The sequence below is a fragment of the Echinops telfairi genome, unplaced genomic scaffold (assembly GCF_000313985.2).
Source record: "Echinops telfairi isolate 266 unplaced genomic scaffold, ASM31398v2 ScPeMD7_7457;HRSCAF=8495, whole genome shotgun sequence".
In the NCBI taxonomy this organism is placed as follows: Eukaryota; Metazoa; Chordata; class Mammalia; order Afrosoricida; family Tenrecidae; genus Echinops; species Echinops telfairi.
The window spans coordinates 2,317,658-2,332,946 of NW_022111357.1; the positions used below are offsets into that span (position 1 = coordinate 2,317,658).

A 15,289-nucleotide genomic window follows, 5' to 3' on the forward strand; every position below is an offset into this window, starting at 1 on the left:
CACAGAGCAGCCAGCCTGTTCCTTGTAAATACATATTTTCACTTCTCAGAACCCTTCAGACTTTGAATAAGTTCACATTTATTCTAACACCCACTCTAGCCTAAACTCTTTCTACTTTCCACTTTGCTAATTTCAATTGCACTAACTATCTCAGAATGTTGCACTTATTAATTTCCTCTATTTGGCAGGCTTTCTCTTGGAAAGCCTTGTAAGGACTGTCCTTGTAAGAATTTACCTTGTAAGGACTGTGCACATGTCACCTCCTTAGCTCTCTACCTTTCTATCATTTTATCTCTATACCTTTCTTTTAATCATAGCACTTAGCATTACCTAATATTATAGTGTATGTTTTTTTCTGCCTCCTCCAGTAGGAGATAAGGTCCGTGAGGGTGAAGACTGTGTTTTATGCACTCTTCTATCTCCAGAGCTTATTCACCCTTCTATCTCAATAGCTATTTGTGGAGTGAATTAGCTATTTCTTTCCTCAAAATAATATGCCATTGAAGGAAGAAACAAATGACTGGGGTAAAATTAAACTGTTCTAACAGAGTTGTGTACATAAGTTTTGTACATAAGACAACTTTTGACATGGGAGTAACCAACTTAGTTGGATGGTAATCAGAGGCCTCAATCCGGAGATGAGGGTTGAAACTGAGTATTGAGATGCCTAAGAAGAATAGTGTTCAGTACACATGAAGGAATGGTGCTCACAAAACAGTGGGGCTAGAATGTAGATCTACTATAGGGAATGACATAACTATAGAGCAGGGATGGACAAAGTCACAAAAGTCCTTGAATATCAGCATAAAAATTTGAACTTTAGATGAAAGGTAATAGGAAGCAGAGAATTTTAAGGTAAGGAGAGAATCTATCAGATTTACATTGCCATATCTTTCACTACTCACTACAGTAATCACACCAAAATGCCAAGTAGATTGACATAGAAAATCCCTGGGTTTGTTGTTAGAGCCCAGTTTCAAAACAGTAGTTTTTCACATGGTATGACTTCCTCCCTCCCTCGTGTGAGCCTCCAGTTTTCATTCTAGCAGGAGAGGATAGTAGAATTCTAAGAGACATTCCAACTCTGAGCAGCCAGCTCTGAGCCGTGACTTTGTTTATATGCCTTCAACTCAATTTAGATGACTTGGAGAGAAAAAAAAAAACAAGTGTTCTTTCTCTCTCTCTCTTATCTGCCAGACATACGTAATTAAGAACCTCCAGTTCTAGCCAGTCTAATTTCAGTTCTCATTTAAGATTGATCTAACATTTGGGTCAAATGTCAGGAAACGAGCTTCTGTTACCTGAGCCGAAGTGACAAGTCCTTTTTCTTCTGGCTGGGATGGGACTGCAGGTGGGGTGGGGGGTAATAGAATGAGTCTTTTTCTTGCAGTTGTGATTCCAAAGAATTCCTATCCTGCATCTGATGTGAACACTGAGAAGTCCAGCACCCACAGCAGCACCAAAACTCTCTTGGAGCATCAACCAGGGCAGAAGGGGCGTAAACCAGGAAAGAAGCGGGGCCGGACACCCAAGACCCTAATTTCCCATTCCATCTCTACCCCATCTAAGTCAGCTGAACCTTTGAAATTTCCAAAGAAGAGAGGTCCCAAACCTGGCAGTAAGGTAGGTAAAAATGTGGATTCCTACAGAAAGAACAAAGAGATTGTAAAAGGATAACTCATCCACATCCATCCATCTTAGAAAGGGGTGTTTCTGACCCTATTCTCCACTTTGTGTAAGCTCTTAAAAGGAATCTCCAGGGTTGCCATCTCTGCTTACTTGCTAGTTGATAATATTCAAGATACGATAATGAGAGGAAGAAACAAATTTTAACTTTGAAAGTTACATTTGAGAGGATTATCATCTGACTTCTTCCATAGAAAGAAGGCCATGCTTCATGTTAACCTTCCCAGAATGGATACCCAGGTATGTGAAGAAGTATAGCAGATTGACTGAAAATGCACGTCTTTTTATGTGTCTTCTCTCTCTTTAAGGTGTGTGTGTGTATGTGTGTGTGTGTTTGTGTGTGTGTGTTTTGAATGCCTTTTGGTATGAGGCTCTGTATTAGGCACATACATAGCACATATAACCTTTACAAAGCCCTGGAAGATAAGTAGTCTTAACTTTATGTAAACTGAAATTTAGAGATGTGAAATGACATCTTTTAAGGTCACATAACTAATAAAAGGTTAAGACTACAGAGATTTATCCCTAGATCTTCTAGTTCCATGGTCAATACTGCCCTATCATGGATGACTTACCTCTATCATGGATGACTTGCCTCCACAATTGCAGAAATTCTTGCCCAGGTGGTTTGTTTGTGGCTTGTATGTTTAGTTATTGGTTGGCTAGCTGATTCAGCTGACCTTAATCTTTCTAGGGCAGTGGTTCTGAACCTTCCTAATGCTGCAGCCCTTTCATACAGTTCCTCATGTTGGGGTGACCCCAACCATAAAATTATCTTTGTTGATACTCCATAACTGTAATTTCACTACTCTTATGAATCAGGTGACCCCTGTGAAAGGGTTATTCCACCCCCAAAGGGGTCGTGACCCACAGGTTGAGAACAGTTGCTCTAGAGTATGAGCTTCTCAAAGTCAAGAACCAAATCTTTCTTCCCTCTTTTTCTTACAGTGCTTTGCATCTCAATTTCTTGGGAGATATTCACTAAATTTAAGATAGATAGATGAATGGATGATGGGTGAGTGGATGGACGATAGATGGACAGACAGACAGATGAATGGATGATACTGATGATGTTACTAATGTCAGTTGTCCCTTATTTATTGGCTTTGAATTATTGTTGCCACATGCTGATATTTGTGTATAATGCTGCTTCCCTTGATCCATTACCACTACCTTCTAACTGAGGTTCTGGTTCATTTTTGTCTGCATTACTCCCTTCTCATCCTCCTCTTGTGGAGGAGAGGCTAAAAGACCTGAGGATGCCGAGGCCAGAGAAGCCATGCTTATATTCTGTGAGGACGTCTTGAGGACAGTCAGGGTAAAGAGGATGCTAACTTGTTTGTGAAGCTGCAAGACAGAACCAGAACCACATACAAAAATTCACTCACACAGGTTCTGTTCTAACAAAAGGGCCCATTAAATCTTCCCATAATGGAAGTAGTAAACCCTTATCACTAGAGATATTTCCTCAAGGGCTGAATGAAAATATGCAAGAGAAGTTTGCAGGGAGAGAGGAATTGAAGTATTAAATAAATAGTTGGATTAAATTACTTTTAAGATCCATCAAAATTATTATTCTATGATTGCCTCTGTTTTGCCTCCTTAGACAGTCACAGACATTGTAACTGGAGTCCTTTTTCTGTCCAACCCTCTTTATCAAAATAATGATCATCTTACCCTATATTTTATGTCATGGCAGTTGATTGTCTAACTCCCCTCTGTATACCTTCCTGTTGCTTTCTACAAGGGTAGTGTGTCTTCCTCTTTGCCTGCAAGCTTAATACTTCATTCTGAAGTTAATGATCTTATGACTAGAGCTCAGACTTTGAAGTCAGAAACACTAAACACTTAGGTTTAAAGCTGATCTTCGTGTTTTACAGCTGCGTTACTTTGGGAGTATTTCTTGGGGTAAAGCTCTGAGCCCTAGTTTTCTCACCTGTAAAAATAAATGAGGTGATATATCTAAAAATGTGTAAATGTATCTATATCAATAGTAATACTTCTGTTTTCTTCTGCATATTAGCAGACTTCTTTCTTCTGGGTGCCCAAGAAATCCAATTGGTGATAGTGAACTCGTTTTACTCATCTTCCTTGACTTATTACTTATTCAGATTTTCATTCTTAGTAATTTTAAAGCATGTACCATGTGTGCTTGTAGTGTTTCATGAGGGCTGCATGATTGCTTTCATAGGTACTGCTATCCTCAGTGCTATCATAATACTCTCCTATAAGGCAGATCCGTTTGGATGGCTCCCACCATTGAGCCCTTGTGAATCTGTATCCTGGTGATCATTGCTAGCATTCAGAAAGGCTATTTAAAATCTGTTTCTTGACTAATCAAACCCACAATGAGATAACCATTTTACTTCCACGAAGATGACTTAAGATTTTAAAAAGAAAAAAAATGTTGGTGAGGATGTGAGAAAATTGGAACCCTTGTCCATTACTGGTGGGAATGCAAAATGGTTCAGCTGTTGTGGGAAACAGTGTGACTGTAGCTCAAAAAGCTAAAAATAGAACCACAATATGACCCAGCAGTTCTATTCATAGGTATGTAGCCCAAAACATTAAAGCAAAGACTCAAAACAGTGTACACTGCAGCACTATTCACAATTACCAAAGATGGAAACAATCTAGACACTATCAGATGAATAGTTTAGCAAATAGTGGTACATAAATAAAATGAAATATAACTCAGTCTATGGGAGAAATGAAGTCTTGTTACATACTACAGTATAGATGGATAAAGACGTTATGGTAAGCAAAATAATTCAATCACAGAAGGACAAATATTATAAGTCCTCACTTATATAATAAAACAAGAAAAGGCAAATGTATAGAGACCATGGTGGTTACCATTGGGGGAAGGGAGAACAGCAGGTTAACAGTGGTAGAAATATCACATTGATTAAGAGTAGGGTTGCACAGTTGACTTATTTTAACTTTGAAAAGTTGAATTGAGAAAACTTGTTTGATAATTTGAACATTTGGACAACAATGATCAAAAAAGAGTAGCTGCTAAGGCTGCTTATGTATACCAACACCTCATAGGATTTTGTGTTTTTTGATATGAAGCTTTATGGTTAAAGTTTCATGGGACAGCCCAGTTAATTGGCTTAATAACATGTTTAGTGTTTCTGTTCATTGCATAGTGCCTAGAGTATTAAAAGCTTGCAAACAGCCATCCAAGGCACAACAATCGGTCTCTATTGATCTGGCACAACAGAGGAAGAAAGCAAATTGGGAACAGCAGGAGGATATGGTATATGAGGCTATTGCCTCCCCGCATAATGGCCGCCTTTGCCAGGAGAACAGAAAGACTGTGTAGTTTCTGCCCACCATTCCTGAACAATTTGACCAGAGATTCTTTGGGGGAAAGCTCTAAACCCTGATTAAAAGGGAGAAAATGCAGAATAGAATTTAAGATTCTCATGGATTCCAGATTTTCTTGAGCCATGGAAGGTAGATGAACCACTAAAACAATTGCCCTGAGATCATTTTTTACACCTTAAACCAAAATTTATTCCCTGCAGTAATCTTAAAACTGAGCAGTAGTTTAGCTCCACTAGTAAATAAGGCCTGTCATAACCATTGTGCTCTTTTAACACCTCTCTGTATGTGATCACACTGACAACCACTCAGACAATGTGAGAGAAACCTTGAGAGCAGTGAGCTTTTCATAGTGAGAGAGGAGCAATCCAATGAAGGAGAGTGAGAGCAGTTGCACGATAAGAATATAATCAGTGTCAGTAAACATACAGAAGCTGTTGAACTGCTGTGTGTTTTGCTACATATCATCTCAACAACCAAATTAATAAAGTTTATAAAAACAAAACTGTTTCTTGGAAATAACCCTCTGATCTCGTCACCCTGCGTTAGTACTCCAGAGAACATTAGTGTATTAACATATAATGATAATACATTGTGATGTGCAACAATACAAAGTGTAGGTCTTAGAAGACAATAATTATTAGGGAATGTCTGGAAAAGCTCCCTGAAGTTTGTAAGATTCAAAAGAGAAAAAGACAAGCCAGACAGATGGGACAGTTTATTATGGTAAAGATGTAGACCAAGGAAAACCACATGATTTTTAGAGAAGCAATACAGTTGGATATTATTACTAGAGTATAAAGTCTGAAATAAAGAATAGCCGAAGAGGTAAGCAGGGGGAAGTAGTTTACAGAGTTGGAGAACAAGCTGTTACTACTTTTAGAGAGTGACATAAAGTCAAAACATCAAGGTAAATTTTAGCCACAACGATACTTTTTCTGTTTTTGCTTTTGCCCACCCAACCAGTAAAAAATCTGGAACTTTATGTGATAACATTGGATCTAGTTTAAAAAAAAAAAAAAAGTTAAGCTTTGGCTCTACAGAGCCCTCTTGTACATACACTCAGAAAAAGGGCTTTGAAGAGCACCGGACCCATGCCATGTGGAAACTAAAGATCAAACAGTCCCCTCCACAGTGATATTTTTGTTGCCTAGGTGAGTGAAATACTCTGACTACAGGAATGAGAAGACAAGTTACATAGCATGGGTAGCAAACTTCTCCCCCTCCATTTTGACAGAGAAAACCTCGGACTTTGCTGAACCCACCACCCACCTCACCAACAACAAGCACCCCTGAACCGGACACCAGCACTGTGCCCCAAGATGCTGCCACTATCCCCAGCTCAGCCATGCAGGCCCCCACAGGTAAGAGCAGATCACGGGACCAGCTGCAGCAAGTCTCAGACCCTAGAGTCTGACTTTAGCCTTGCCTCACACCCATAATCACAGCCCCCTGTCCATTTGTAGAGTCTTTGGCTCGTGATTTGTCTCAGAGAAACTTGTCAAAGTAAAGAAACATTCATGGATGGTCTGTGAACTCTGGGTTAGAGAGCTGGGTGGGAAGTGGAGCTAACTTCAGGAGATCTCTAGCCTAGTTTATAGAATTCATCTTTCTTAGTTAGGGGTGCTCCCTTCCAGAGATTATGTGTTTTTCTCAGTGAATTTTGTCATCACTCAAATATGTCTGAAATGCCTGATATTTCTTTAACACCATTGATGGTGGAAAATCTTGATGCTATGAAGTGGTTACTTTTGGAGATCAGCCAATGAATGTTTGATTCAAAGCCAAATCTGGTGGATGAGGTGGGTGGGCTCTGTGTATCTGCTCCCATTTTATAAACTATCTGTTCAGGTAACTCATACAGAGCTACCCTTTTAAAATAGATAGCCTCCCAGTAAGTAAGCTATAAAGAAAAATGCACATTTTGCATATATGTAAATTAAGATCCAACTGTAAAACCTTACTCTAGTTACTCTGTGTACACTTCCTCTTTTCTAAGGAAATGTAAGCAATTGGAATGCTGCCTCTGGGCATTAAGATGGTTTTTTCCAGGGCAAGATATGACAAAATACCCATTTATAAACTATCAAGGGCTCATGAGGGAGGGGGGAGCGGGGAGGGAGGGGAAAAATGAGGACCTAATGTCGGGGGTTTAAATGGAGAGAAAATGTTTTGAGAAACGATGTACAAATGCGCTTTACACAATTGATGTGTGTATGGATTGGGATAACAGTTGTATGAGCCCCTAATAAAATGTTTAAAAAAAAAAAAAAGATGGTTTTTTTCTTAAAGAATCAAGTGTCTTGGCCCAAATGCTCAAATGTTAGAGCTTGAAGTGAAATGTCAGCCATAGTCTTCCTTAAATGACCTTTAGAAACCAACAAAGCCTCTGTGTAGTAAGTGTGCACAGCTCTAGTTAGGGGCCTAGAAACCAGTTCTTGATTTCTCCAAATATGCCACTTGTATCTAGCTCCAGCAGTTACTGAGTTTGCTTAATCAAGAGTGTCATTATGTTAATGAATAGTGGACTTTCTCCCTCAGCTCTGTGGATGAGGAAGTAAGGGCAAATGAGCACCTTGGTGAAAATAGTGATTATATTTTCTAACCTCATGACATGTCCACTAGATGCCTATATTTACCTGCTTCATTTACCTCACCTCATTCTAGTCAGCCACAGGTGCCTTTTCGGCAGGTCCCAGAGCACTCACAGCAGTTTTGTGACCATGCCTCATGATCTCTGCTGGCAGTCAGTCACAGACTGCTGTCCCTCATTTGACCTGAATCTTACCCCCTGTAAGGCTATAGAAGTCTTGGCTGATCATTGTTTCCTGGTTGGACCCTAGCTCACTCTCTTTAACCTTAATTTCACTTTTCTCTCTCTCTCTGCCTCAGTTTCCACATCTGTACAATAATAGAATGAGTCCAAGTTATCTTTATTGTCTTTCACATGTTAACAGTAAAAAGTATCTTAGATGTAAGGGTCTGTGTGACACTGTATCCTTTATTACAACCTTTGATTTTTTTAACTATGCAAAACTTTATTATTTTACTTTTGATCAGTTATATATACTTGCAGTTTAAGGAAACAATAAGCCAACAAGACTTTCTCCAGAAACAACCTGACTTCCTCCAGCCTCCTGCTGCTTACCACTTCCCCAGAACCAATCACTTTCAATTCAACTAATTCTTTCATTTACCTTCATATATCTAAACAGCATGTGTATATTACTTTGTCTTTGTCAGCGTTATGTTATTCTACTGACTTGCCCAGGAAAACCACACCAATCCCACTGCTTCCTTTCCTACTCTGTACTGACACCAGCTGCAAGTCAAGCACCTCTGCATCACTAACCACCCAGAACGAGGCTAAACTTCAAAAGTCCAAGAGACTGCCAATTTGGCTTAAATTTCAGGTGCTAGCCACAAGCCTGGAACTTCTCTCACGATTGACATAAACTCACTGTCATCTAGCAGATTCTGACTCACAGTGATATTTATATGGTTCCTGAAACTGCAAATCTTTATGGGAGTAAGACTGCCTCATCTATTTTTTCCACTGAGAGACTAGTGGGTTTAAACTAACGGCCTTGTAATTAGCAACCCAACACTTACCTGACAACAACACGTAGGCTTTTACACCTTTTGCTGGCTACAAATTCAAGAGTTCTCCTCAGGATACCAAGTGTGAGCTCAGGGTTCCTAGCCCTCACACACATTTCTGCCCACCTGGCTCCCACTGCACCCACAGGTTTGATAATTCACTAGAATGACTCGTGGAACTCATGGAAAACTAGAGCTTTATTTTATTATTGTTATATATTTTTTTATTTTAATCATTTTATTGAGGGCTCTTACAGCTCTTATAACAATCCATACATCAATCGTATCAAGCACATTTGTACATATGTTGCCATCATGATTTCCAAAACATTTTCTACTTGAGCCCTTGGAATTAGTTTCTCTTTTCCCCTCCCTCCCTCACCCTCGTGAATCCTTGATCAATTATGTGTTGTTATTATTATTTCATATCTTACTGTCTGTTGTGTCCCTCACCCACATTTCTGTTATTTGTCCCCTTTGGTGGAGGGGGGCAAGGAGGGGGGAACTATATATCCAGCCTTGTGAAGGGTTCCCCCTATCTTCCCCTTCCCCCTCCCCGCCACCCCCTCCCCTCATGATATCGCTGCTCCCACTACTGTTTCTGAGGGGTTTATCTGTCCTGAGTTCCATGTGTCCAGAGCTCTTTTCTGTGCCAGTACGTGTACTCCAGTCCAGCCAGATTTGTTTTGATCGGAAAACATACATAAGGGTCAGCAGCCAGACCTGGAACTATCTATTTTTTTCTTTTCTGTTTTTGCTTTTCTTTTGCCCCATGTCTGTCTATATAAGACAGGCAGGACGAACAATCCCGAGGAGAAAACAACGGGACCAGTGGTTCTGGAGGGGACATGGGCAAGGAGGAGGGGCCAGGGACAGGGAGTGGGGAGCCAACAAACTCAGGGATAAGGGAACAAGAGATCCAAAATTGATGGCAAGGAGGGTGTATAATGCCTGGTGGGGTTTAATCAAGTGCAGTGTATCTGAGAGGAATTACTAAGAGCCAGATGGAGGGTGAGCATGATAGTGGGATAAGAGGAAGGTGAAAGGAAATAGAAGAAGAAATAGGAGATAAAAGCTATTTATAGAGTTATAGCTGTAGGCATGTATATATGTAAATATACTAATTTATAATAAAAGGTATACAGTGAACCCTCATTTATCGCGGTTAATCGGTTCTAGACCCTACCGTGATAAATGAAATTCTGCGAAGTAGGATTCCTTATTTGTAAATCAAATATTTTCGTAGTTAGAGCATAGAGGACATGAAAAAACACCCTTTAGTCACCATTACACTCGTATTACCCAATTTATTAAACGAAAAAGGGAAAATACAGTAAAACATTTTGGATGTTACAATTATCATTTATTGTTTATTATATTATTATGGCATCAAGCGTGTACAGTATGAGCCAATCAGTGGCAGTAATGACAGAGCATGCACTGTTACGCAAAAATCGCGATAGAGTGAAGCCGCGGAAGTCAAAGCGCGAAGTGGCAAGGGTTCACTGTAGAGGCTAATGTACATATATTTATATGTTAAGATATGTATTTATATATTAAGAAAGCAGACAGACTTTGGGCCTCTACTCAAGGCCTCCCTTAACACAATAACATTTTATTCTAATAACCTGGCACTCTTTGGTACTCACCTTCCTGACACTATCACTGAAGACAAAATGGGTACATAAGCAAATGTGATGAGGAGAGCAGATGGTGCCCAGCTATCAAAAAATATAGGGTCTTAGTTCTTAAAGGCTTGAAATTAAACAAGCAGCCATCCAACAGGGAAACAAATAAGCCTATATGGAAGAAACAGACCAGCCTGTGTGATCATGAGGTGTCTACGGGATTGGGTATCAGATATCATAAGATCCAAAACAAACAACTATATTGATGTGAATGAGGGTGCTTGGTGTGGAGACCCAAAGCCCAATTGGATATCCCCTCCCCCCCCACAGAAGGGTTATAAGGAAGGAATAATTCAACCAAGGTGCAGGATAGAACCGAGAACCACACATCATTCTTTTAGTTCCTGCATGCTCCCCTCCGCAAACACTACCATGACCCAGTTCTACCTTATAGCTTTATTTTAAAGGATACATATCACAAAGACAAGATGCATACGAGGGGGTACCCCACATAAAAACAGAATTGGGCTGGGTGGAGTGGAGCTTTCCTTCTAGACAAGCATTCGTACAACTCACTCTGAGTTAGTACACCCAGTGGTGTTCCTTGGGAAGGTTCTCTCTGGTCACAGTGAATTTTTTTGTAAAAGTAATTTCACTTGAACCTCTCTTTTTGTGATGGCTGATTTATGAGAACAACATGCAGCTGTTAAATTTTGCTTCCTGCTCAGGAAAAATGCCGTAGAAACTGTTGTGGTGTTGAACACAGGTTACAAGAACAGCGCTATGGGAAAAAACTCAAGTGTATGATTGGTTTTCTCATTTCAAAACAGGTGAAATGTCGATTGATGACAAACCTCGTTCTAGACGTTTGTAGGAGCTATTATGGTGAACTTATATCTATCAACTTCCCGAACAGGCAAAAATGTTGACTAGTAGTGCATTTGGAGTTCATTCTCCCAGGTCAGACTGTTAAGCAAGCTTTCTATGTAGAGGCTCTGAAAAGATTACGTAACAGTGTGCAACAAAAAACCTGATTTGTGGTAGACAGGGGACTTGTTTTGCCACCATGAGAATGCACCTGCTCACGCAGCCATCTCTGCACCAGTTTTTGGCAAACAACAGCATGCCTCTCTTGCCCCACACACCTTACTTACCTGACCTTGCTCCATGCAACTTCTTTTTGTTTCCATGAGTGAAGAGGAACATGAAAAGACAGTGGTTTGACGATGTAGAAGAGATGAAGAAAAAAATGGAGGAACTGTCAGCAATCCAAACAAATGAGTTTGAAAAACGTTTCCAAGAATGGAATAGATGATTTGACAAATGTATTAAGTATAATGGAGAGTACTTTGAAAGTGATACGATTGTTTTGTAAAACACTTTAAATACATAGCTTTGAAAAAAAATGGGTATCCCCTTGTAGAGCAAGATGTGGGAGGGTTTCCAACATGGAGCTTCCATGTGCAGAACTTTTACTGGGGTGTCATTATCTAATGCAAACTCGGCCCCTTTCCCTAAGGTGGGTCAGTATCAGTATGCTCTTTCCTTTGTCTGAGATTTACTTCCTTGGCTTTGTTCAAAACCTGTCTATTCTCTCTGAAGTTTCTCTTAATACCCAGTATTTTGAAATGTCACCTTGAATGTGAGCATTTTTATCTCTAATGCTAGACGCTTGATAGACCCATGCCATCCTTTATTTGCATGACCTTTTCTAGAATTATTTCATCAGTAATTTTCTGCCACTTGTTTTTTTTAACACTTTGTGACATACTTGATATTTGGATGATAGTACTCTTAAATTGGCCTTCTATTATTATCCCTTCTCTCGTAATATCTTTGTCTTTTTGCTTAACTTTCTTCAATTTCCTAAACTGTATCTTCCACACCTTTCATTAGCATTACTTATTATTCCAATGGCACTTCTCAGAACATATTTTGTAGAAAACTAGTCCTGCAAAAGGGCTCTTGATGAAAGGCTCTCATGGACTCAGCATGAGTTAAGAAACACTTGCATTCTTTCTTACTCTTAGCGATTTGTCTTTACGTGATATTTTGTTGTTGTTGTTGTTCTCTGAGTTTTGTTAGTAGCATCCAATTCTAATTTCAGGGATGCATTAGAAAAACAAAGCATGATAAGATAGAATATTTTTATGACCTCAAGATTGGGAAGGTTTTTTTATTAAACAAGTTAATACCATAAAAAAGATTTATATATATTTAACTTGATTTAAACAGCTCATCTCTGCGCCACTTGGCACCAGCTAGAGTGACTCTCCTGGGCAGGAGCTCCTACTTCTAAAATAGCTCATTCACGTGGGTGCCAAAACTGACACCGACTATTGATTCTTCTCCAAACGGACCTCTCCAATAAGTAATGTGGGCTTCCTCACAACACGGTATGTGAGGTCCAAGAGCAAGCATTCCCAGAGACATGACGAGCTGTCTGTTTCTTAAGGGTTAAGTCCTGAAATTAGTATAGCATCTTTTCTACCATAGTCTACTGATCCCAGATTCAAGAGGAAAGGAATTAAATCCCATCTTTTGATGAGAGGCATGTCAAAAAAAGATTGGAACCATATTTTGAAGCAAACAGTCCATTTTCTGGACATAAATTATTTACGTGTTTCCATTAGCAAAATTCATTCTTCCCCTAACAAGATTTTCCATCAGAAGTTTCCTCACTTCATAATATGAGGCTCAAGGTTTAGAATGTCATCTATATCAGGTCCAGTGCACATGAAATCTTGTCAGATATAATTTCACCATAATAGCTCCTACAGTGTGATTCTTCAAGATTTGAAGACCTGTGGACTAGTAAGTTTTCTGCTTCTCGTACATTCAGTAGTAGAACAGGTATAATTAGGATAACTTAATAGATACTAATATGTCTATCAAAGAATAGCTGAAGACACACCACAGTCATTAATGTATAGAAACTGTGAAGTGTTCCTGAACCACAGGGGTTCACGTTGCCAACTAACTCCTTAATAAGGTCTAATTCTTCTTCCTGGGAGTTGTTTTCAATGGCTCTTGGTTTTGCCCACTGAATCATTTCACTCATTTTCCTGCCTATTAAAAGTTGGAGATCCAAAATATTTTTATTTTGTACCTTCTATGTCTCTTTTGGTTCAAATGACAGTGCTTCCACCAGAATGATTCTCTTAGAAATTTTAGGGGTTTTCTATTAATATTATTGGGGTGATTTTATTAGGCAAAAGCTATCAAAAATCTCTTGAAGAAAACCCTTCTCTACTTTGGGCTTGTCAACTAGCCGACATTCAACCATTTCATGAGGTAACATATGAGCAAGAACCAATGATACTGAAGGAAGTATAAGCTACACTGAAAGAATTAGCAAAAAAAACAAAGCTCCAGGAATTGATAGAATACCAATAGAAATGTTTCAACAAGCTGATGAAGCACTGGAAGCACTCACTCAACTATGCCAAGAAATTTTAAAGACAGTTACTTCACCAACTGACTGGAAGAGATCCATCTGTATACACATTCCAAAGAAAGGTTACCCCACAGAATGCTCAAACCATAGAATATTGTCATTGATATAACATGCAAGTACAATTTTACTGAAGATCATCCAACAATGGTTGCAGCAGTACATTGACGGGGTTCAAGCCAGTTTCAGAAGAGGATGTGAAACAAGGGCTAACATGGCTGATATTAGATGGATCTTGGCTGAAAGCAGAGAACACCAGGAAGCTGTTGACTTGTTTATTCATCGGCAGTGGTAAGACATTCGACTGGGGGGATCAGAACAAACTATGGATAGCCTTGAAAAGAATGGGAAGAATACTTAATTGTACTCATGTGGAACCTGCACATGGATCAAGAGACATTTGTGCAAACAAAACAAGGGAATACTACATAGTTTAAAATCACGAAAAAATGTGTGTCAGGGCTGTATCTTATCACCATATTTATTCAATCTATATGCTAAGCAAATAATCAGAGAAGCTGGACTATATGAAGAAGAATCAGCACCAGGATTAGAAGGAGGTTTGTTAACAATCTTTGATAAGCAGATGACAGAACCTTGCTTGCTGGCAGTGTCAGCACTTGCTGATGAAGATCAAGGACTGCAGCCTTCAGTGTGGATGACAACTCAAAGTAAAGAAAACTGAAATCCTCACAGCTGAACCAATGAGTAATAAGATAAAAGGAGAAAAGGTTGAAGTTGTCAAGGATTTCATCTTGTTGGATCCACAATCAATGCTCATGGAAGTAGCAGTCAAGAGGTCAAAGGACACATTGCATTGGAAAAATCTGCTCAAGATTTCTTTAAAGTGTTGTAAAGCAAGGGTGTTACTTTGAAGAATAAGATGTGCCTTACTCTAGCCATGTATTTTCAGTCACCTCATATGCATGTGAAAGTTGGACATTGAACAAGAAAAACCCAAGGAAAAATATGATGCATCTTAAGTATGGTGCTGGAAAAGAATATTAAAAATGCCATGAACTGCCAAAAGAACAAACAGATAGACCGGAAGCTGCAGCCTTAAGTCTCTTTCCCATCTTGCAAGATGACAGGTGAAAAGACTGAGAAGAAGACTGACACCAAGGAGAAAAGGGTTTGACTTCAAGAAAGTAGATGCCAGTGGCAAAGTTAAGACTAAGATCAAGGGCCAAAAGCTCAAGAAGGGGAAGCCCCACTGTAGCCAAAACCGGGAAGCCCCGCTGTAGCCAAAACCCCATCCTAGTTAGAGGAATTGGCTAGTATTCTTGCTTTGCTATGTATTCCAGAAAATCCTTGTACAAGAGGAAGTATTCAGCTGCCAAATCCAGGGGTAAGAAGTAGCAACAGGAGAAGGTCTGTGCTACTATCACAAAGGTGGTGATAAAAATGGTGGTACCTGAGCAGATGGACATTGGACCTCCACTCAAGTACTCCCTCAATGCAAGAATACTTTATTCCATTAAACTGGTATTTCATGATGCTCTCCTTCCTGACTTGATCGCTGAAGACAAAGCAGGTGCATAAGCAAATGTGGTGAAGAAAGCTGATGGTGCCCGGCCATGAAAAGATATAG

The 15,289-nt window shown here is 39.5% G+C and overlaps 1 protein-coding gene across 1 annotated transcript in view; it reads left to right on the forward strand.

Moving 5' to 3' along the window:
* Positions 1–15,289, forward strand: part of SCMH1 (Scm polycomb group protein homolog 1) — a 168,201-nt gene that overhangs the window by 122,198 nt on the left and 30,714 nt on the right. Inside the window, 2 exon segments of the mRNA XM_045298800.1 lie at positions 1,391–1,623; positions 6,254–6,380. Of these exon segments, the coding sequence (XP_045154735.1) occupies positions 1,391–1,623; positions 6,254–6,380 (360 nt within the window).